Consider the following 25,407-nt stretch of genomic DNA (forward strand, 5'->3'; position numbering starts at 1 on the left):
TGTGAATCCTCGAAATATGCCTGAACTCTATTGATTGAAACCGTTGACAAAGATCATGCAAACATTGCCGGTATGGTATGAGTTTTAAATCTCGTGTTTCCCATTCTCCCTGAATCTGATGTACTAGAAGGTCCGAGTCACCTAAGACCAAGACTTCCTGGACACCCATGTCCACAGCCATCCTCAAACCCAAAATTCATGCCTCGTATTCCGCCATGTTGTTAGTATAGTAGAACCGAAGTTGTGTTGTAACAGGGTAATGATGCCCTATTTCAGAAACAAGTACCGCTCTTATTCCAACACCTCTCATGTTAGCAGCCCCATCGAAGAAAAGTTTCCATCCTGGCCTTTCAATCTGTTCCAACTCATCAATGTGAATTACCTCTTCATCAGGGAAGTAAGTCTTCAAAGGTTCGTATTTTTCATCCACAGTATTCTCAGCCAATGGTCGGCCAATGCTTGTGCTTTCATTGCGGTCCTAGTCACATAGATAATGTCAAATTCTGTGAGCAAGATCTGCCACTTTGCGAGCCTTCCCGTGGGCATGGGCTTTTGGAAGATATACTTCAATGGATCCAAGCGAGATATGAGGTAAGTATTATAAGAGGACAAATATTGTTTCAGCTTCTGGGCTACCCAAGTTAGGGCGCAACACATCCTCTCAAGCTGAGCCTAGCATGCCCAAACTTACGGGTTGTGTGCCCAGTGGTTTTAGTTGTGACTTGCTGTTTTGGGTGTTTGGTTATGAGGTCTTCTTGTTTCTTGCATCATTGTCAGTGTTATGGAGGTTTGAAACTGTCACGACCCAAACCGATGGGCCGCGACGGGTGCCCGAGTCCTACTTATCAAATACCCCTAAGCATGCATCTAAGATATAAACTTGAATAACATCTGCTGAATTACGAGAATAATGTACATGAAGGAAATCTGCTCAAAAAGGCATACATACATATACGTACAACATATGTAGGGCGAGCCGACAAGGCTGCTATAGGCAACTATACATCTCAAAACTGGAAGCCGACAAGGCCACATACTATCCAACTAAACATATTGTCTACATACATATATATATATATATATATATACACAAACGTATCGTACTAAAATCAAAAGCAGCTCAGGATCAAGTGGAGCACGCCAACTCTCGCTTATCAAGGATCCTAAGAAGGGGGACTGTCAGCTTGCCTACTTGCACCTGCGGGCATGAAACGCAGCCCCCGTGACATAGGATGTCAGTACAAAAAATGTACTGAGTATGTAAGGCATGAAAAATAGTACGTAAAAGACATTGATGAAACATGGAATAAAGAAACACATCCTTAAATCTGAATAACTTTGTAAATTCTGAAACATTTATAATGTCATGCACGTGCATATAAATATCGTGTCATGCATAGGTAAGGGTATACATAATATCATCAAGCCATTGAGGGCATCCCATCATATCATCTCGGTCACTATGGGCAACATCATCAACATATATCAGCTGATCAGGTGGTGGTGCGTATATAACGCCGTAACCTTTTCCCATATCCCATACACATATATTTACATATATATGCGTATATAACGCCATCTAGTCATGGGTCAATGCACATGAGTGAAATGCATGAAAAATACGTAATAATCTCAATATTCTTTCCGGATAAACTTTTCCAACTGAGTATTATTCTGAGACCCATGAACAGAAAATAATAATAATTTTCAAGTGGAATCAAGAATACAGACACCCCTAATAATTCTATGAATAGAGTAATTTATGGAAACTGTGTGTCTGTTCGTTTCTTCAGTATAATTTGGATCATGCCAAAAGAAAGAAGGGAGGGCCTTAACATACCTGGAGTAGGGAAAACTCCGTATAATATTTCGTTGGAAAATCTTCGTTGATTGTACGGAATTTGCCTCTGCTCCTTAGAAATTCATGGACGAAAACTTGTTTCTGGTTCTTAACAATTTTGGAACGAAATAACCAATTTTGATTTGAAAGGAAAATGTGTCTGGCTCCTTAAAAATTTGAAGGATTTAACGTTTCTGTTTCTTTTGATGTTGGGAAAGAATAACCTTTTTGGATCATTTTGATTCATATGGATTTGTAACAGATAACTTGGATAGTTATCTATTCTTATTCATGCCTAGCTTGCCGCCTAGACAAAAGTGACTTCTTAGTCACTTCTTGACTTGGTGGCTTTTTGCCACGTGGGAGGGTGGTATAATTTATAATTTTTATCCACTAATTAGTTAATTGGGTAATGTCCTGTTAAAAATTGCCCGCATAATTTAAAAATTGCCATAAATTACTTAAAATTCTACTTATTTTATTAATATACTTTATATATTATACTATCGTGGTCATATGGTACCTTGCATGGTACTAGTTCATAATTATCGGGTATTATCGCTCGACCCATATTTTATTCCAAATTGGACACTTTCAACGAAACTTGTTTTCTTTAATCTGTGTATCCCTTTATCCTTCATAACACTTATTTATCGCTTGTTATAAATAGCATTAGTACGTTAACGTCAAGATGATCTCGTCCCCATGTCTATGTCAATTAAATGAAGACAAAACTTTTAACGTACGAAAACACGAGATGTAACATCATCCCCCCCCTAGAAATATTTGTCCTCGAATGTTTAACTCCCCGTGTTCTGTATAACTTTGGCAGGGTCGCCTTTGTAATAACATCACTACCAATTCTCCTCGTAGAAGCTTAATAACTCAATGCCATACAGAACCACAATTATGAATAATGACCATGGCCTCACACGACCAACTACAATAGCCAATAAAAGAATTTGTACACGTACCTTATGATTATGACATCTCAGTCGGACCCCTCTCTGGAAGAGGAGATAAGTAGGGATATCTAGACTTCATGTTTTCCTCGGCCTCCCAAGTCATTTCTTCCACATTGTTGTTTCTCCAAAGTACTTTCACGGAGGCTACCTCCTTATTCCGCAGCTTGCGGATTTGTCGATCTAGGATGGCAACTGGAACTTCCTCGTATGATAAGTCTTCTATAATCTGTACATCACTCGTGGGCACAACTCGGGTAGGATCGCTGATGCACTTTCGTAACATAGATACGTGAAAGACCGGATGGACAGACTCCAATTCTGAGGACAATTCTAACTCATAGGCTACTTGGCCCATTCTCCGAATGATCATATAAGGCCCAATATACCGTGGGCTAAGTTTGTCTTTCTTGTCAAACCTCATCACACCCTTCATAGGTGACACCTTTAAGAATACCCAATCATCTACCCCGAACTCTAAATCTAGACGCCACACGTCAGAATATGACTTCTGATGACTCTGGGATGTCAACAGTCGATCCCGAATCAACTTTACTTTCTCTATGGCTTGTTGAACCAGGTCTGGCCCATGTAATCCAGATTCTCCAACGTCGAACCACCCTATAGGAGACCTACACTTTCGTCCGTAAAGAACTTCGTATGGAGCTATCTGAATGCTGGAATGATAGCTATTATTATAGGCGAACTCAATAAGCAGCAGATGATCATCCCATCTACCTTTAAAGTCTATTACACAAGCTCGTAACATATCCTCCAGTGACTGAATAGTACGCTAGCCTGTTCGTCTGTCTGGGGATGAAATGATGTACTAAGACTTACTTGAGTCCCCAATCTTTTTTGGAAGAACCTCCAGAAGTTAATTGTAAATTGAGCTCCTCTATCCGAGATAATATATACAGGGACACCATGCAGTCGTACTATCTCCTTAATATAAAGCCTCACATAATCCTCTGAGGAATATGTAGTCCTGACATGCAGAAAATGGGCCGACTTTGTAAGCCTATCAACAATCACCCATATCGAATCGAACTTACACTAGGTATGAGGTAAGCCTACGATGAAGTCCATATTGATTATTTCTCATTTCCAAGTCTGAATCTTCATAGCCTACAATAATCCACTAGGTTTTTGATGCTCAATCTTCACCTGTTGACAGTTAGGACACTGAGCAAAAAATTCTGCTATATCCTTTTTCATTCCGTCCCACCAATATATTTCCCTGATGTCATGATACATCTTTGTCGCTCCTAAATGGATAGAATAAAGAGAATAGTGAGTTTCTCCCATAACCTGCCGACGCAGCCCTGCAACATTAGGTACACATAATCGTCCTCGATATCTGAGGACCCCATCTCCTATAATTTCAAACGGCGTCTTCTCCTTCTAAAGGGTGGTATCCCTATAATGAACTAACACAGGATCCTCGTACTGGTGTTCTTTTACTTCAGTTACTAAAGAGGATATTCTCGTATCCTGAAGAGTAATTCCAATGTCACCTGAGTCCAGTAATCGAACTCCAACACTAGCTAGCTGATGAACCTCATGGGATATTCCCCTCTTTTCTGGGTGTAAATACGACAGGCTACCTATAGATCTACGGCTGAGGGCGTCGGCTACTACGTTCACCTTCCCCGGATGGTATAAAATATCAACATCATAGTCTTTAAGTAGCTCCAACCATCTCCTTTGACGTAGATTCAATTCCTTTTGCTTGAAGATGTACTGGAGGCTCTTATGATCCATATAGTAATTAACATGAATGCCATACAAATAGTGCCTCCACATCTTTAGTGCATGAATTACCGTGGCTAATTCTAAATTGTGGGTCGGGTAGTTTTTCTCGTGCTTTCTTAGTTGTCTAGAAGCATAAGCCACAACCTTACCACAATGCATCAGCACACAACCTAACCCAACGCCTAAAGCATCACAATAGATAATGTAACCATCGGTCCCTTCTGGAAGCTTTAGAACCGGTGTTGATGTTAATTTGTCCTTTAATGCCTGGAAACTCCATTCGCAACCATCAGTCCATTGAAACTTTGTGCCCTTCTGATTCAACTTTGTCAAATGTGCTGAAAGAGAAGAAAATCCTTCCACAAATCTGTTGTAATAACCTACCAAACCAAGAAAGCTACGAACCTTCGTCGGTGTTGTGGGCCTAGGCCAAGTCTTTACTGTCTCAATCTTTTGTGTATCCACCCGGATGCCTTCACCCGAAATGATATACCCAAGGAAAGTTACAGAGTTCAACCAGAATTCACATTTAGAAAATTTTGCATACAACTTCCCTTCTTGTAGAACTCTGAGAACAGTACGCAGATGACCAACATGCTCATCCTCTGAACGAGAATACACCAATATATCATCAATAAATATAATTAAGAACATATCTAAGAAAGTCCTGAACACACGGTTCATCAAATCCATGAATACTGTTGGGGCATTGGTCAGACCGAACGACATAACCCGAAACTCAAAGTGCCCATATCTAGTACTAAATGTTGTCTTCGGAATATCTTCATCCTTAACCCTTACCTGATGGTATCCGGACCTCAAGTCTATCTTTGAAAAACACTTGGTACCTAGCAACTGATCAAATAAATCATAAATTCTCGGGAGCGGGTACTTATTCATGATCGTCACCTTATTCCATTGCCTATAATCATTACACATTCGTAAGGAGCCATCTCTCTTGTTCACAAACAAAACAGGTGCTCCCCACGGTGACGTACTAGGTCTGATAAAGCCTTTTTCAAGTAAGTCCTTTAGTTGTTCCTTTAATTCTTTCAACTCTGTGGGGGCCATTCTATAGGGAGGAATAAATATTGGGTGAGTATCTCGTAGTAGGTCAATAGAAAACTCAATTTCTCGCTCTCGCAGGAGACCCCGAAGCTCATCGAGGAAAACATCGGGAAACTTATTCACCACAGGGATGGACTGAATGGTTAGTGACTCTACTTCCATATCCTGAACTCAAACTAAGTGATAAATACAGCCCTTTCAAATCATCTTCCTTGCCTTGAGATAGGAAATAAATCTACCTCTCAGCGATGCCGTGTTACCTCTCCACTCCAAAACAGGCTCCCCTGGAAATTGAAATCGGACTATCTTTGATCTACAATCAACGTTGGTATGACAAGAATCCAACAAATCCATACCCATTATAACATCAAATTCTACCATATCTAACTCGATTAAGTCTGCTACGGTAGGTTGACCATGAACTAATATTATACAACCCCTATATACTTGTTTAGCTATCACCGAGTCCCCAACAGGTGTAGATACCTCAAAAGGTTTAACCAATTCAGGTTCTATTCCAAAATTACCAGCAACTAGCGGAGTAACGTATGATAAGGTGGAACTTGGGTCAATCAATGCATATACATCATATGAGGAGACTGATAATATACCTGTAACAACATCAGGTGATGACTCATGGTCCTGTCATTCTGCCAATGCATAAATGCGGTTTTGAGGGCTGCTCGAGCTAGATGCTCTGCCTCTACCTCTACATGACTCATTGGTGCTTGGGGACCTTCCCAGGGGGGGCGTACTGATGGTGACAAACCAGCTATAGATCCTGTTGGCTGAGTTATGCTTGCATTACCTCTCATCGAACAATCCCACATAACGTGGCGTGGATAACCACAAGTATAACAAACACCTAATCCCATACGGCACTGTCTGGTATGATTCTTACCACATTGAGTACATCATGGCAAGGGTGGCCTCATCTATTTTGACTCACCCCTATACTGAGAACCTGAGGCCCTGAAATTCTGGCCAGACCCTGAATATGTAGAATAATCAAATCTCTTACTGCCCAACTGAGGGGGCATGCTAGCCCGGGGCTGGGATGGATACCTCGAGTACTGCTGCCTCTGACCACCTTGAAACTCACCATAAGGACCCGAAGACCTCGCTCTCTTATTTTGGGCCCTATCATGCTCACGATCGGCCCTCTGTTTCTGTTTACGCTCCTCTACACCATGAGCGTATGCCTGAATACGAGAAATATCCATGTCTGGCTGAAGTGAGACCGACATACGATCGTTAAGCAAGTAAGGCTCTAATCCCATCACGAACTGGTGAACCCTATCCTCCATCTTCGATACAATAGTGGAAGTATACCTAGCCAACGAATCAAACTGAAGATTGTACTCTCGAACACTCATGTTACCCTGCCGAAGGGTCAAGAACTTATCAACTTTGGCCCGTCTAAGCTTTGGTGGCAGATAATGACGAAGAAAAGCTTCTGTAAACTCCTGCCATACTGCTGGAGGGGCATCCTCACCTCTGGACAATTCCCAAGACTCATACCAATTAACTGCAACATCTTAGAGTCTATAGGAAGCTAGGTCAACTGACTCAGTTGCAGTGGCCTTCATTACCCGTAACATCCTCTGCACTCTATCAATAAATACCTAAGGGTCCTCGTTTGGATCTACTCCAGTGAATACCAGAGGGTCCAAATTAATAAAGTCACGAACCTTCGCGCTCACGGACCTATCTGCATGACCAATACCTACTTCCTGATGTTGACCCTATGTGACTACTAATCGGGTCAATAACTGAATAGCATCTCTCATCTCCTAACCGGGTGCATCCGGCTGAAGTGCTGAATGTACAGGGGCGGGCGCTGGAGCTAGTGCCGGAGGACCTCTTGGAAAGGACGGGGGATGTGAAGTCTGAGATGGAACCTCACCATGAGACTCTCCCCAAGCGCTAGTAACTCGTGGCGCTCGACTAGTAGTCTCACCGGTCATGAACTTTCCCTTCTGGGTGGTCGTACTCTTTGGAGGCATCACTGAAAATATAGCATATTGTTAGGAACATGAATTCTTGTATCGCATGATCTGAGATAAAAAGAGAGGATAACATCCTATATGTCTTGTAGCCTCCTGTTTATAAGTGTGGTGCACGACACACCCATAAACAAGACTCTAATAGACACGGTCTGTAGACAACCCTAGGACAGCACTGATCTAATACCACTTTTGTCACGACCCAAACCGATTGGCAGCGATGGGTGCTCGAGTCCTACATGTCAAACACCCCTAAACGTGCGTCTAAGATATAAACCTGAATAACATCTGCTGAATTACGAGAGTAATGTACATGAAGGAAATCTGCCCAAAAAGACATACATACATATACGTACAACATACATAGGGCGAGCCGATAATGCTGCTATAGGCAACTATACATCTCAAAACTGTAAGCCGGCAAGGCCACATACTATCCAACTAGACATACTATCTACAAACCTCTTAATAGAAACATAACTACACAAAGACGGGATTGAGCCATGTTATATATATATATATATATATATCTACACACACACACACACACACAAAAACGTATCATACCAAAATCAAAAGCAACTCCAGATCAAGTGGAGCACGCCAACTCTCGCTGATCAAGGATCCTAAGAAGGGGGACCATCAGCTTGCCTACCAGCACCTGCAGGCATGAAATGCAGGCCCCATGACATAGGGCGTCAGTACAAAAAATGTACTGCGTATGTAAGGCATAAAAATTAGTACGTAAAAGACATTAATGAAACATGGAATAAAGAAACACATCCTTAAATCTAAATAACTTTGTAAATTCTGAAACATTTATAATATCACGCACGTGCGTATAAATGTCGTGTCATGCATAGGTAAGGGTATATATAATATCATCAAGCCACTGAGAGCATCCCATCATATCATCTTGGCCACTGTGGGCAACATCATCAACATAAACCAGCTGATCAGGTAGTGATGCGTATATAACGCCGTAACCTTTTTCCATATCCCATATATATATATTTACATATATACGCGTATATAACACCATTTGGTCATGGGTCAATGCACATGAGTAAAATGCATGAAAAATATGTAATAATCTCAATGTTCCTTCCGGATAAACTTTTCCAACTGCGTATTATTCTGAGACCCATGAACAGAAAATAATAATAATATTCATGGGGAATCAAGAATATAGACACCCCTAATAATTCTATGAATAGATTAATTTATGGAAATTGTATGTTTGCTTTTTTCAGTATAATTTGGACCATGCCAAAAGAAAGAAGGGAGGACCTTAACATACCTGGAGTAGGGAAAACTCCGTATAATATTTCTTTAGAAAACCTTCATTGATTGAACGAAATTTTCCTCCGCTCCTTAGAAATTCATGGATAAAAAATTGTTTCTGGTTCTTAACAATTTTGGAACGAAATAACCAATTTTGGTTTGAGAGGAAAACGTTTTTGGCTCCTTAAGAATTTGAAGGATTTAACGTTTCTGTTTCTTTTGAAGTTGGGAAAGAATAACCTTTTTGGATCATTTTGATTCATATGGATTTGTAATAGATAACTTGGATAGTTATCTATTCTTATTCATGCCTAGCTTGCCACGTAGACAAAAGTGACTTCTTAGTCACTTCTTGACTTGGTGTCTTTTTGCCACGTGGGAGGGTGGTATAATTTCTAATTTTTATCCACTTATTAGTTAACTAGGTAATGTTCTGTTACCTGGTAATTAATCAATTATTCGCATAATTTAAAAATTATGATAAATTACTTAAAATTCTACTTAGTTTTTTTAATATACTTTATACATTATACTATCGTGGTCATATGATACCTTGCATGGTACTAGTTCATAATTATCGGGTATTATTGCTCGACCTGTATTTTATTCCAAATTGGACACTTTCAACGAAACTCGTTTTCTTTAATCTGTGTACCCCTTTATCCTTCATAACACTTATTTATCACTTGTTATAAATAGTGTAAGTGCGTTAACGTCAAGATGATCTCATCCCCGAGTCTACTTTAATTAACTGAAGACAAAACTTTTAACGCACGAAAACGCGAGATGTAATAGAAATCGAGTTCCATCAAATATGCAACCAATTACCGGTGCTAGATTTGATTTCGGGCAGCTATTATGATCAGAAATGTAATTATAGGTCTATTTGTGGTGTGTTATGTTTTGTGGTCGTGCCTTGTGGAGTAGGCATGAGTTGTTGTAGCTGGTTGAGATTAGAACCAGGTCTCTTGAAAATAAATGGAAGGTGAGAATTTTGGCTCTAAGGTTTATTAGTATTGGTAGAAAGGCTAAATTGCAGTTGAGATGGTATCGTCAAGCTTATGTAGATTGGGGTGATGTGAGAGCACCCGCGGGTGTATGTTGGAAGTGTGCATTCATTGATTTGAGGACTTTGAGGCAAATTTTGGCACGTTCGAGGACGAATGTTTGTTTTAAGAGGGGGAGGATGTAACAATCCGGCCGGTCGTTTTGAGAATTTAAGCTCCGTTCGGTGGCATAAAGTCTTGAAAAGCTTCATATTATGTTTATCTACGTGTGTGCATGGTTGAATTCAGTTACCGGATGATTCAGAATCGAATGGAAGAAGGAATCTAGTTTTGGAAGCTTAAGCGGTGAGAATATTACCGAAATTTGACTTTGTGTGTAAACAGCTTCGAAATGAGTTTTGGATGATCTCAACAGCTTTGTATGGTGATTTTGGACTTAGGCGTGCATTCAGATTTGGATTTAGAGGCCCGTAGGGTAATTTGAGGCATTTCAGCGAAAGTTGGAAAAGTTGAAGTTTGAAAAATGGAGAAGTTTGACTTATAGTTGACTTTTATGATATCGGAGTCGGAATATAAGTTTCGGTGTGAGTTCTAGAAGTTGAATGATTTAGAAGTTCATAAGCTCGATTCATGGCATGATTTGCATTTCCGACATTGTTTGATGTGATTTGAGACTTCGAGCGAGTCCGTGTTAGGTTATAGAACTTGTTTGTATGCTTAGACGGGGTTCGGGGGGCTCGGGTGTGTCTCGGACGAGTTTCAAATGTTTTGCATGGCTTGAACAGGTCTGGCTCTGGTGTTTTCGCAACTGCGATCATGGAGCGCAGGTGCGGCTCCGCTTCTGCATGAGCCTTGCCGCTTCTGCGGTCATGAAGACCTAGGAGCTTGCTCGCTTCTGCGGAGGCTGGCACACAGGTGCGAAGGCCGCTTCTATGGTCCAGCGATCGCACCTGCGGAGAAATCTCGCTCCTGCGATTTCCCCTTTCGCTTCTATGATGCTGCTGATGCAGCTGTATATCCGCAGATGCGGTCCCTGGCCTAGTTAGCTGAGTTCGTAGATGCGGACTCTCTCACAAATGTGGTCACGCAGATGCGGTTTCTTGTCCGCAGATGCGGAAGTCCTGGCAGAATCATTTAAATCGAGGGTTTGTCCATTTTCTTCATATTTTGAGTTTTGGACTTTGATTTTGAGAGCTCCATTCTAGGTGTTTTAAACAAATCAATTGGGTAAGTGTTCTTCACCTAGTATCTAATATATTCCATGATTTTATCTTCATTTCTATCATTTAATTTGTGTTTTGGGTTGAAAAAAATGTTGGGTTTTGAAGAAATATTTTTAAAAAAAATCATGATTTGAGGGACGAAATGGTATCGGAATTTGATAATTTTTGTATGGTTAAACTTGTATCGGAATGGGTATTCGATTTTTGTAAAATTTGTCGAGTTTCGAGGTACGGGCCTGAGGGTCGACTTTTGGACCAATTTTTGGATTTTGTTAAAGATTGAGACTTTATGATCCGGAATAGTTTCTTATGAGTTTTATTTATGCGTTGAAATTATTTTGGTTAGATTTGAGCCAGCCGGAGGTCTTTTCACCCGAGAAGTGCATTTTTAGAGTATCATTTTGTCGTCTTTGAGGTAAGTATCTTGTCTAACCTTGTGTGGGGGACTTCCCCTTAGGATTTGAGTCTTCTATGTTAACTGTAGCACGTGTACTCGAGGTGTCGAGTGCATGCTCGAACTTTTTTGTGGAAGTTGGACTTTAGGGTTCTTTGGTCCTTTAACTCACTATGTATGAAGTTGTTCATGATACATTTGAGTTCCTATTTATTGGTTTCACTTCTACATGCTTTAGTTAGAATTAGTTGCTTTAGGATTCACTCTATTGCCTATTTAACTCTTATTTGGCTTAACTGAAGATTTTGCCCTTCTATCGTCATGCTCTCCTTTCATAACCGCTTATCTTTAATTGAAATTGTTATTTTCTTATCCTATAATTGTTTAGTCTTAATTGGAGTGATGATCATCTTCTGTTGCTTACCATTATTTGAATTGTTGAACATTCTTCGCAATTGCTCAACTTTAAAAAGAGTTTAGATAACCTGTATCTTAGTTGACTTGCCTTTATTTGGAACTATTTAACTCGTGTTGGCTTTCTTATTGTTGACTTGCATATTGTGAGGTTGTTGCTACATGTTAGTTTTCCCTCGTTGAATTGTTCCCTTTATGCCTAGCATTCTTTATTATGGTTATTCCTTGTGAACTTGTTCCACCGTTTCTTTGTGATTTAAAGTTCTTGAGTTGATTTACTCGTTGTACTTTGTATTATTGGCATATTTGTTGTTGTACTTGTTGTCGTGATATACGAGGTTTCTGCCGTACTGTAACTGTTGGTTGCACTACATATTTACTTTGGGACTACGGGACAGTATTCCGGTAGATTCCCCTATTCTGCATATTTACTTTGGGACTACGGAACGGTATTCCGGTAGATCCCCCTGCACATTTACATTTGGGACTACGGGATGGTATCCCGACAGATCCCCCTGTTCTGTATATTTACCTTGTGACTACGGAACGGTATTTTGGTAGATCCCCCTGCACATTTACGTTTGGGACTACATGGCGGTACCCTGGGAGATCCCCTATTATTATCACTATGTTCTGAGCTGTTGCTTTTCATTGATCCTATCCCTATGTAAATATTATACGTGATGTTCGTTCTTTTCCTTATGCTTACTAGCTAGCATGAACTATGTTAGGACACTTGCACAAGCATACACATGGCTTAGCACCCTTATCAAATAAGAGGCTTCTTGATATTGTTGAGTATAGAGGCACACCTTGTTTATTTGCCTTCCATGTGAGAATGGCTCTATTTGGCACATGAGTTGTCAGTATGATTGTTAGGTGTGATGAGGGCACATGATGCCACATGTTAGGGTTCGGGTAAAGACCCATATTGTACGATTATGAGATGAGGTGTCACAGGGTAACTTACATTCGAAGGATATTTATTTGAAAAGATTATATTCTAAAGGTATTCATTTTGAAAGAAATATTTTGGAAAAATATTTAATTGAAGGAAGTATATTTTGAAATAATTTTATCACTTGAAGGATTCGACTAATTGATCGAAGTTGTTGGCTAAGACCTAATGTGAAAATTGATGTAGTTGCCGATTTATGACTTGTCTTTACTGTATTTGTGATTTCGGATTTGAGTTGTATTTCCATTCACTTTTCTGTGTTCTTATTATGGTGTTCCGCTGTTACTAGCTGTTTTCATTCCTTATTGCAATTACTGTATTGTTAGCCTCATTACGTAGTCTTTATATAGATATTATGTTTTGTCGTTTCTATACTTATACTTGCTTAGTTTATTAGACCAGTAGGTCTCTTGACTGTCCCTCGTCACTACTCTATCGAGGTTAGTCTTGATATTTACTGGGCACCACTATGGTGTGCTCGTACTACACTTCTACATATTTTTGTGTAGATCCAGATATTGTTTGTTAGTAGCTGTGCGGGCCGTTGCTGTGGAGACTCAAGGTAAACATGTTGCTGCGTTCGCAGGCTTCGGAGTATCACCTTCCTATTTTGTATTCACAATGTTGTTCTTATCTCCATACAGTTGTGTTTAGAAGTTGTAGCGATACTCTGTAGAGCTTATGACGTGTACCACCGGTTTTGAAAAATTATAAATTCTATAAAGATTTCTATATTGAGACTGTCAAACTTTCTTTATTATGATTGATATTCCGTAAATGTTAGGCTTACCTAGTCTCTAAGACTAGGTGCCATCACGAAATCCAACGGAGGGGAAAATGGGTCGTGATAAGGCCAAAACTGCGGCCTCAGCTAATTTTGCTCATGGACCCATGCAAATAAGTATCGCTTTGGGATTTACACCATCACTTTGTCTCCTACTTGGTATTCAATAAAGCGATAATTTTGGTCAGCATGCTTCGACATCCGCTTATGGGCTTTGACAAGATAACTCTACATTATCTCCAAATTTTACTTCCTTTCCTTCGAGAATCTAGCAACTTGAGGAGATTTTAACATGGTTGGGGCATTCACACTCTGTGGGAATAGTGGTTTCTATCCGGTAACAATTTTAAAAGCGCCTTTGTTTGTACTAGAGCTTGTTTTTGAATTGAAACATAGTTGAGTAGCATCCAGGAGCTTCACCCAATTCTTCTGCAATCTGGTAACAAAATGGCGGAGATATTCCTCTAGCATTCAATTGAACCGCTCAGTCTGGCCATCAGATTGCAGATGGAAACTTTAATTGTGGCTCAGTTTGGACCCGAGGCACTTAAAGAGTTGATTCTCAAAGTTGCTAGTGAAGTGAGAGTCGTGGGCACTAATGATGTCTTTAGGCAGACCCCAATATTTGACAACATGAGAGAAGAAGAGTTGAGCTGTATATTCTATCGATATATATTGTGGGGCTACTATAAATTTAACATACTTGGCAAACTGATCCACCACAACCAAGGTAGTTGTAAGATCTCTGACCTTGGGAAATCCAGTGATGCAATCCAGTGAAACGATTTCCCAAGGTCTCTATGGAACAAGCAACAGCTCTAAAATTACCACTTGTGTCAAGCGGTCTGACTTGTCTTTTTGGCATATTAGGGAAGTCTTCACATACTGAGCAACATCATCAACTATTTGAGGACAATAATAAGCTCGACGCAACAACGTCATTGTGTGTTCTTCACTTGGATGGCCGTCCCATAAAGTATCATGGCATTCCATCAGAATAGTCCTTCGTAGATATCCTCCTTTAGGAACATAAAGTTGGTTTCCTTTCACCTTCAGGAACCCATCATCCCTGTAGAATTAGCGAGTCTTGCTCTATCCTACCAAATAGACCAAATATTGTGCAACAGGATCCTTTGGGAGTAGATTTTGTATCTGGTCTCTTATAGTGGTGGTCACTTCGCTCCTCCTTAGGGTGGAAACTAGGCATGATGATGCTAAGTCAGCCCTCTGACTGAGTGCATCAACACGTTGGTTAGTCTTCCCACTTTGGGACTCAAGGTTGAAGTGAAATTCCGCTAGGAGTTCTTGCCACCTGGCTTGGCAGCCATTCGGCTTTGGCTGGGTCGTGAAATGGATAACAGCTGTGTTGTCTGTATTGACTACGAACGGGGTTACCAACAGATAGTTCCTCCAAAGGAGTAAGAAATGGACGACAATCAATAATTCTTTTTTGTGGGAGGCATAACGCCATTCTACATCCTTCAACTTTCGTCTCTCGTACGCAATTGGATGCCCTTCTTGTAGAAAGACTCCGCCCAGAGCATAGTCAAAGGCAACCATTTGTACTTCGAATGGTATGGCCAAATTAGGAAGGGCCAAGACCAGGCTACTAGACATAGCCACTTTCAATGCATTGATGTCTCCGCTCGCTTGGGACCCTAATCTCAAGGCATGACTTTCTTTAGGAGTTTTGTCAACGTCACTGCAACGAGAGAGTAATTATTCACAAATCGCCGATAGAAGTTGCATAGGCCAAGGAACGCCCTCAAGGCATGGATATCCTTAGGCGGCAAGCAATTTGCGACATCCTAAATCTTCTGTTTGTCCATCTTTATCCACCCTTCCTCGATGACATGTCCGAGGAAGTCAATCTGTTTTGGGCTAATGAGCACTTGGATAGCTTCATATATAATTCGTGCTCCTGCAGCTAGGCTAGGACCTTTCACAGGTGCTCAAGGTATTCCTTCAATGTTTGTTATATACCACAATGTCGTCCAAGTAAACCACTACGAATTCGTCGATGTACTCTTGGAAGACTTGGTTTATCAAGGTGAAAAATATGGCTGGAGCATTAGTCAAGTTGAATGGCATGACCAGGAAGTCGTACGACCCATATCTTTCCACACATGTCGTCTTGTGTTCATCTCCCTCAACAATTCGGCTTTGCTAGTAACATGTCTTCAGGTCTATCTTGGTGAATACTGTAGCACCACCCAATCTATCGAATAAATCTTCCATTAGTGGGAAAGGGTACTTGTTCTTCACGGTGATTTTATTTAGGGCCCGATTATCCACATAGAGTCGTAAGATGCCATCCTGTTTCTTTTGGAATAGCACAGGGGAGCCATAAGGGGACTTGGAGGGCACAATAATCCTCATGTCTAATATTTCCCTCAACTGTCTCCGAAGCACGACGAGTTCGGGTTATGACATTTTGTAAGGCACCCGAGCAGGTGGCTTCGCACCTGGCACCAAGTTAATCTCATAGTTCACAGTGTAGGCGAGAGTCGCTTTGGAATATCCTATGGCATGACGTCTCCAAACTTAGCAGCTCCTTCATAGGTTCATGAATGGGACATAAAGAGCGTTCAATATCTTCAATACAGAGGGTATCCAGGAACATAGGTTCATGTCTTTTGACTCTCTTCTTCAACTGTAAGGCCAAAATTTTCTCCGCAACCATCTTTATGGTTGTTCATGGGATAATGTAGGGCTTGGCCTCATTGGTTCCCATCATCAGCAGCATATTTGCCTAAGGTACAGGAATGGTGTTGGTTTGCCTCATGAATTCCAACCCAACTATCAGCTCGAAGTCATCTATGATCACCACGCGCAAGTTGAATTTTCCTTCATAAGGACCCAACATCACTGGCACTCCTTTGGTTATTCCACCCGCTGGCTGAGGTGGTGAGTTGATAGCCTTGATACGACCTCTTCTCTTTCCCACAACTAGACCAAGGTGCTCTACTTGAGTTGAGGCTAAATAGTTATAAGTAGCGCCCGTGTCTATCATTACCCGAATAGGCTTGTCATTAACTTTCATCTCGACGAACATCAAGGTCTTCTCTTGGTTAAGAGGAGGCCTTTCATCCGTCTTCTTTTTCCCTTTATTGGTAGTTGGCATGGGTCCTTCTTCTTACGGCTACCAGCATTGATTCCTGCTAAAGCCTCATAAATAGAATAAACAAGTGCATTGATGGCACCTATTGGTTCTGTCTGGTAAATATCATTTGTATCATCATTCGTTCCATCATCAAAAGTTTGATGGGCATTCATCTGTGCATATGGGTTTTCATTGTTCCAATGTGGCCCGCCGAACTGACTGCATCCTGAAGGGAGATTCCTCTCCCGGTCGTTGTTGTTAGATGCAACACTATTGCTACCTGAGGATGAAGTCTTAGATTTGGTTGCACTCCAATCTCCTCCACATCTTCTAGGGCCACCATTGCTAGGCTGGCCCCCTTTGTATTCCCCCCGGATAGGCGGCTGAGGCTTATCCTTCTGAGTTTCCATTTGATAGTCCCCATTTCGCTACTTGGATCGCCTTGGGTAAATTGTCTACCCTTTGTCTTTGCATCTCCATACGGGCATAAGGTTTCAAACCTTCGAGTAATGTGAAGAGTTTGTCTTTGGCCCCCATATCCCGTATGTTCATCATGAGTGCGGAGAATTCCCGCACTGACTTGGTCTGGCAGAGCTCCTGTAGCTTTCTCTATGCATTGTACTCAACATTTTCGAGGACGAACTATAGGCGTATGGCTGCCTTCAGTTCTGCCCATGTCTCGAGAGTATCTTTACCTGCCTTGATGGTTTCGTATTTCACTCGCCACCAGAGTTTAGCATCACCCTGAAGATACGTGGTAGCTGTTTCTACTTTTTTTTCTTTTTCTAACTCCCCCACGGCATCGAAGTACTGTTCGATGTCGAAGATGAAGTTCTCCACTTCTTTGGCATTCCAATCTCTATTGCATGGTTTTTGCTCAGGAATCTTCATCTTTTGTGGCATAGGGGAGAGGTTCACAGCACCCCTGATTTGGTTTCTGCCTCCTCGAAGTAGGCCTTATAGTGCAGCACTGACAACATTGAGCTGGTCTCTCAAGTTGTCTATGGTTTGCTGCATGGAAGTCACCCTGTCTGCCTCTTGTGACCTATAGGCTCAATCCTCGGTACGCTCCAGTTGGAGGCCTTCGAATTTACCAAAAATTTTGGCTGCCTTTGTGGGTGCCATTTGCCGGTCTCCTTCAGAGTCGCAACTGATATTCGCTATGTCACCTTCGACCTGCCGCATCCTGTGGTCCAAGTCATCCAATCTTTGTACTAGTCCGGTTCTTGGATCAGGCACCGTATTCATAATGGGTCGTAATACGTCAATTGTCTCTTCAAGGGCCGCAATGCGATCCCAATGATTCACCATTGTCAGAAATGGTGGTAATGACAATGTGTTCCCTGGTTCGATATCGAGAATCTCTGTTACCAACTATTACGCGACACTTTCATGAGATTTCTCGGAAGGACAACGTAAGACTAAGCAACCGATGTCCGTGTAATTACTATCCACCAACCGGGGCTCCCTCCGTATGCCAGAAGAGATTGTCAATGCCGTGTGGGAAAACCAATGACGAGTAATTGAGAGAACAGAAAAGAGAATTAAGAATTAAAGAAAGCTTGATTGCATTAATGAAAGCTATTACCGAAAAGCAACACGGTGTCGAGGGGGAGAGACACCAGTACAAAGAATTGTTTGTATGCTAGAAAGTTTGATTACTTGATCCCCCTAATAATGCTTAAAAAAACCAAAGTTACAGAACTCGACCTAACTAAGCTAGAGAGACATAATAAAAATACATAAAATAAAACTACTCTATATTTACAATGAAAAGGACATAGATTCCTACAAGGTAGAAGCAGGTTCGTTGGCAGCAACCTTGTCTTTGGTATCAAAGTCTGCGTGTGTGACGCTATTGGCATCTGCCTACGGCTGGGTGCTAGCGAGGGCTATCGCTGGGGTGACATAGGCACAGGCGCACTTGTCACTTGACGCGGCTAAGACCACGAGGCCGTCCATGGCACTAGGCATTGGGAGGCTTGCCAGGACGCTATGAGATACGTCAAGGGGTCATGAGGCATGGCTGGAAAGCCACCCATGACAGTAATCGCAGTATACCATGATTGAGCTGTAATCATGTTATACTCCATAGTATACCAAAAAAATTATACTCCCTCCGTTTCAATTTATGTGAACCCATTTGACTGGGTACGGAGTTTAAAAAAAAAAACTTTTGATTTTGTGGTGTAAAATGAGGTAAAAATATTTTGTGTGACTATAAATCATTGTGTAAAGATAAATTATTTCTAAATAAGAAAAAAGGTCATTCTGTTTGGTACGGACTAAAAAAGAAAATAGATTCACGTGAAGGGGTAATATTCTTTTAGTTGTAAGATAGGATCCTCTCTAGTAGAAAATCATCAAGCAGTGTATGAGAGCCACGTTTCTATCTACACCAGTTAGTTGTTTAAATTATAATTCCTTCTTTAATCTACTTCCACATTCTTTTACCTTGCTTCTCTACTCATTACTACCATTTACCCACTTCCTTATACTCCTTTATTTTTCGCAAAATATACCCATCTAATTTTTTATTGTGGTAATTATTGTCAATTAGATTATACTCTTCTAAGATAAAGAATTTGGGGATGAGAAATTGATCTTCAAAACTTTAGTTGCACTTGCAGACGAAGAAAAGAACATAGTTTTTGAAAAATTTGGTTCCAACCATGGTTAATGAGACAGCAAACTTTGTACTCTTCATCTCTGAAGAATTTCACTCTCGAAAGTTAATGTGAAATAATCTTTGATTTGAATCTGAATACATTGCTAAATCATTTTTCGAATTTGGTTTATGTCATTTGACGATTAAAATCGAAAAGCCGAAGAGCTAGCCAAGAAAACCCATTTGAAGATGGGGCTTTTGCATTTGAGATTGTAAATTTCGTGTTGACTGAATTTTTGGGATTTCAAATTTTGATGAGTATTTGATGTTTGATATGTCATTTTTAGTATTTCATAGAGTTTAAATCGTATAAACCCAGCTGGATTCGGGTTAATTAGAGTGGAATCGGGGACATGCCATTGACGAGGCTTAAGCTTGGTGCGAAGGTTTTCTCATATATGAAAAAAGTAATAGTTTAGATTCAGAGTGAGTGTTGTAAAATCTAGTGGGAAACATCTTAGGAAACTTGAATCTCATATTAGATGCGTTTTGGCGAAGATCTGAGGTATTAAACATCGGAGTTTTGAGATGAAATTTGGAGGAATACCTTTTATTAAAACTTGAAGTTGTGATTGAATTTAACTTGAAATTCATTGTGGGTTCCTTGGTGGATGTTGCAATACTGTGTTGACATTGACATGGAAAAGTTAATCCTAAAGCTTGGAGCAAATTGAAGAATAATTGAGTTGGTTGATTGAAATTGAAGCACGAAAATTTCATTTTCGTCTGATGCTTTTAAGCTTCGGGGGCAGCTAGTGGAAATTGGTATTTAGGAGAAGGTTGGGTCATTATTTTTCTCCACTGTGCCAGTTTTGTCCTTTGCCCCATTTTTAAGGGCTTATTATATTAAATTATTTTTATTAGTGTTTATTAAATTGTAATTCCAGTAATTTGGGAAGTTACTAATACTAAGTGTAATATGGAAAAAAAAAAAAAATATCTCTTGAATTGCTAAAATTTTCAAGTAAAAAGAAAACTATATTATTAAGGGACTAGCAAAAGAGAACATATGGAGTATTATTCTATGCAAAATTTCTTGATCGTAAATCATCAATTGTTAATGTTTTTTTTAATGAATATAATAGACAGTTCAAGATATAAAAAACACTCATTTCATTTCACTACTTCGAACATTACATATTGAGGGGGACGTTACGACCTTTACCTCTAATAATGCAGAACATTTAAGTTGACTACCCAAAAAAAAAAAAAAAAAACAGGGGAAAAACATAGCAACACACAGAAATCTTGAGATCATATTTTAGGTACTCTCTTTTTAAAAAAAAATTATAACCATGGTATTCGGGCCAGCTATTAGTTCGTCTTTCTGCAATTTTTACGAATTTGGCCACTGGTACCTGTAAGGGGGCTAAGATTTCCCATTTTCACCATAGCATTTTTAAAATCAGTGAAGAAAGTGGCTGAATTGGAGCTGTAAGTGTTAACTATGGAGTGTGTTGATCCTCCACTAAATAGCTGTTGATCAGAATGAAGAAGGCCCTTTTGAATTTGCAAATTCTTGAAGTAAACATTGTCAAATGAAGTTGGACTTGTGTCTAGAGGTGAAAGATTGTTGTTACCACCACTCTGTGGACAGTTTGCTTTCACTGATGTTGCAAATGATGCATTTATGTTGGCTTCATTGTATAGACGGTTTCTGAAAGTAGTACACCTTGCTTGGCCAATTGTATGACCTCCTGCAACATTATTCGAAGAAATTATACTGTAGTGTATATACGTAAGTTAAATTTTTTAGTGGTTTAAGAAAGTTGAACAGACCTGAAAGAGCAACCATTTCCCTAGCAGTTAAACCTTTGGTAGAGAAGGAAGAAATGAGGCCACTGAGGTTCAAAGTTGGTGCAGGAATGTTGTTGTTTGCTGCACTCAAACTTGCAGTAGTTGAGTCTCTTCTGCCCAGTAAAACAGTCCAACTAGGGCCACCAAGCTGGCAAATTCATCAAATTAACAGTCAGCACTTATTATAAGACTAGAAAATTTTATTTAGTCTTATGGGCTGTCTGTATACGTTTCCAATTGTAAGTGTACATGCGTACAAAAGAATTAATTTTTGAATAAAGTACATAGAATTTAATAATGTAGGGTAAGGGTGCATACAATAGTCCCTTGCAGTCCGGCCCTTTCTCAGACCCCGTGCATATCGGAAGCTTAGTGCACCGTGCTGTCTTATAATTTAATATGTATGTATTAGCATATTTTTACTTACTTTGACGACAGAATCTCTAGCTGCAACGGCTAAAATATCTGCACAAGATACAACACCAGCACATGAAGCCTCCACTTTTGTTTTGATAGTATCAATCACGTCAAACCCTCTTAATGACCCACTATTCGGATTAGCAGTCTTCTCTCCTGTGAAGTTTGAAGTATCATCTAGTAGTACGGACGCATCACATCCCTGATTCAAATAATTAAACATGTATGTTACACGTTGTTATGAGTATGATTAGTAACTAAACAATATTATTGCCATATGCAAGTTTATTCATTGCAAGCAGGTGTGGTGTGTACGAGCTTAGAGGGGTAGAGAAAGTCACCACTTAATACTCGTCATATATTGTAGCCTCAATAGTTAACAAGTAGAAGAAGACAAGAATTTTTAGTTAAAGGGTTATTTTCAAGATTGAAGATTAACTATTTGTAAGTCAATGGCGTATATATAAGTGAAAAGAGATTCACTCAAGTGTTATATATATATACTCCCTCTCTTCCAATTTATGTGAACTTATTTCCTATTTAGTCCGTTCCAAAAAATGATGATTCCTTTCTAAATTTGGAATCAATTTAGCCTAAAAAATCATCAATCTATGACAGACCGCCTTTATTTAAGCTAGACCTACTAGGCTTTACATATATAAGATTATAAATTAATACTCCCTCCGTTTCAAATTAGATGAGGTACTTTTCTTTTTGGTCTGTTTCAAAATAAATGATACATTTCTAAATTTAGAAATAATTTAAGTTTAAATTCTTTATTTTACCCTTAATGAGAAACATTTATAACCATACAAATGTCATAGCCCCACAAATCTTTTGTCCCTTAAGTTTTTAAGACCACAAGTTTCAAAGTCTTCTTTTCTTTTCTTAAACTTCGTATCGAGTCAAACTACCTCGTCTAAATTGAAACAAAGGGAGTAACTAATTTCATACACACATGCCACTTTAAAAGGGATTTTTCTTTTTCTTTTTGCACGCGAAGATATGCATGCATGGACGGTACTGGTGGAAAAAAAAAAAAAAAGGTAACTTGCATTAACAAAACAATCATGGAAATGAAGACGAAGTAAAGAAGCCCCCATGCGAGCCTCTTTGGTGACAGCAGAATCCACAGCTGTTTTGATAACTGAGAGGACATTCGGACAGGAGGAAGAGTAGAAATTGGCGGACAACGACTGAGCAGAGCTCATTCCAACAAGAATAGAACATATTATTAGTAGCAATGATATCTTAGCCATAGCTACTACGAAATAAAAGAAAGGAGAAGGAGAAGAAGATTGGTTATGCTTCTCACTAAGTAATGCGTAAAATGCAATAAGCCTTTCAACATATTTATAGTAGTAGGTGGCTGAAATAGTGCACCGAATTATATTGTCCAGTTTCCGTGTAACTTTCATTTCTTAATTCATTTTCTTTTATAAAGTTAAAAATAATTGTCGGTCTCACTATAATCTCTACTTTTTAAATTTTATATAGGAATTTTTACCTCCTATAGCAAAGGTTAACACCTTATTTATTTTAAATAAATACCATTTAAAAAATTATATTCTATAGATACCTTTTAATGTTTATAGCAAAATATCTATTTTTGTTACCTCCTACCCCTAAGCCACTAAATACGCTATTTAGTTACACTATTGTTTTTCTTTCTCTACTTTGATACATGCCATTCTCTTCCCCCATTCCCTGAAAATACGATGCTCAATCTAAAAATTCCTCTCACACATATCATCTACCATTAGTCACAAACGGGAATTTTGTCTGGTATATCATGAAGACTTCTCTGACTTTCTCTTTGTCTTAATTGTGGCAATATCAGCATTCACATCCTTAGGCACACCATCACCTCTGTACATCAAACAACATGCCATGTACTTCCCATGACGTGGGTCGCACTTGACCATCATAGACGACGGCTCAAAAGCAGTGTTAGTAATTTCTGAACCTTTCTCACTTCTGTCATCTTCTATAACGACCTGATCGGTCGTTTTGAGCTTTTGCACTTCGCTCGCCAGTTCTCGGGCGTGACTAGCCCCGTGTGGTGTATTATGACTTATGTAAATCGTCGATTTGGTTTTTCAAGGTAATCGAAATGAATTTGGAAGAACAGTTTTCAGCTTGAAGTTTAAAATTTGAAAGATTTGACCAAGTTTTGACTTGTTAGTATATGATCTTGGATTGGAATTTATGGTTTGGTTAGCTCTGCTAGGTGATTTGGGACTTAGGAGCGTGATCGGAATGTACTTTGGAGGTCCGTGGAAGGTTTAGGCTTGAATTGGTGAAATTAAAATTGTGGCGTTTTTCGGTTGATAGGTGAGATTTTGATTTAGGGGTCGAAATGGAATTCCGATAGTTAGAGTAGGTCCGTTATATTATTTATGACGTGTGTGCAAAATTTCAGGTCATTCGGACGAGGTTTGATAGACTTTTTGATCGAAAGCAAAATTTGAAAGTTTTTGGAATTCTTAGGCTTGAATCCGATGTGATCTTGGAGTTTTGATGTTGTTTTGAGAGTTCCGAAGGTTAGAACAAGTTTGAATGATGTTATGGGATGTGTTGGTATGTTTGATTGAGGTCCCGGGTGCCTCGGGTGTATTTTGGATGCTAAAACGGGCACTTTTGGTTTATGGGAGACTGTTGGTTTTCTGGTGTTTTAGCAGCAGTGGTTTGTTCATTGCGATTGCGTGAGTTCATCCGCGATCACGTAGATTAAGTTGAATCCATGCGGATTTTGTGAATCGCAATCGCGAAGGTAGGAGTGCGATCGCGTAGGGTGAGCAGTCTTGGTCTCTGCGTTCGCGTGGAAAACTTTGTGTTCGCGTAGAAGGACTTGGAGTGGCAGTGAGGTGATGGAATTGCTCTATGCGATCGCATAGAGCTGGTCGCGATCGCATTGTTTTGAGGAGTTATCTTACAGGATCGCATAGGTATTGCTGCAACCGCGTAGGGTTAAATAACTGGGCAGTATTTAAAGAGTCAATCTGCGACCCTTCTTCATTTTTTCACCATTTTTGAACGGGATTGAAGCTTATGAGAGGGATTCTTGAGGAAATCAAAGGGAAATCTCTTGGAGGTAAGATTTTTGACTTCATAACTCATTTATATGTGATTAAAGACCTAATTAGTGGTAAAAGTTTGGGAAAAATCAGTGCAAAATGGGTAATTAGGACTTGAGATTAAGAGACATTTGAGTGGGGATATGAGGGGCCATTTGAGGTCCGATTTTGATGTTCTTGATAAGTATAGACTCGTGGGAGGATAAGGATTCTATTGATGTAATTTTTGTCAGGTTCTGAGACATGGGCCCAGGGGTCTGGTTTTGTCAATTTTGGAATTTTTGAGTTAATTCGATTATTTTCGCTTGGGCTTTGTTCCTTTAGCGTGTATTAATGATGTGGAACTGATTTTGGTTAGATTCAGAGAAATTGGAAACTAATTCGAGAGGCAAAAGCATCGCGGGCTAGAGTTTGGACCGGATTGAGGTGAGTAATGATTGTAAATATTGTCCTGAGGGTATGAAATCCCGGATTACACATCATTGTGTTATATTGAGGTGACACACACACGCTAGATGGCGAGCGTGGGGTCGTGCACCGCTAGGAATTGTGACCTAGTCCATCCCGAATGACTGTTTTACTGCGTATTTGATTGAAACCTGTTTGCTATCATCATGTTTTGGGCTGAATGCCACATTTTGGCCTCGTGC

The 25,407-nt window shown here is 39.9% G+C and overlaps 1 protein-coding gene across 1 annotated transcript; it reads right to left on the minus strand.

Annotated features, from left to right (window-relative positions):
* Positions 1-20,562: 20,562 nt before the first annotated feature.
* On the minus strand, positions 20,563-23,001 carry LOC104249172 (cationic peroxidase 1-like). The gene is made up of 4 exons (XM_009805546.2): positions 22,736-23,001; positions 21,691-21,882; positions 21,246-21,411; positions 20,563-21,163 (listed from the first exon to the last, which is right to left on the minus strand). The coding sequence occupies exons 1-4, from the start codon at positions 22,937-22,939 to the stop codon at positions 20,781-20,783; spliced, it is 945 nt and encodes a 314-aa protein (XP_009803848.1). The 5' UTR covers positions 22,940-23,001; the 3' UTR covers positions 20,563-20,780.
* Positions 23,002-25,407: the final 2,406 nt, after the last annotated feature.

This window comes from Nicotiana sylvestris, chromosome 7 (genome assembly GCF_000393655.2).
Source record: "Nicotiana sylvestris chromosome 7, ASM39365v2, whole genome shotgun sequence".
In the NCBI taxonomy this organism is placed as follows: domain Eukaryota; kingdom Viridiplantae; phylum Streptophyta; class Magnoliopsida; order Solanales; family Solanaceae; genus Nicotiana; species Nicotiana sylvestris.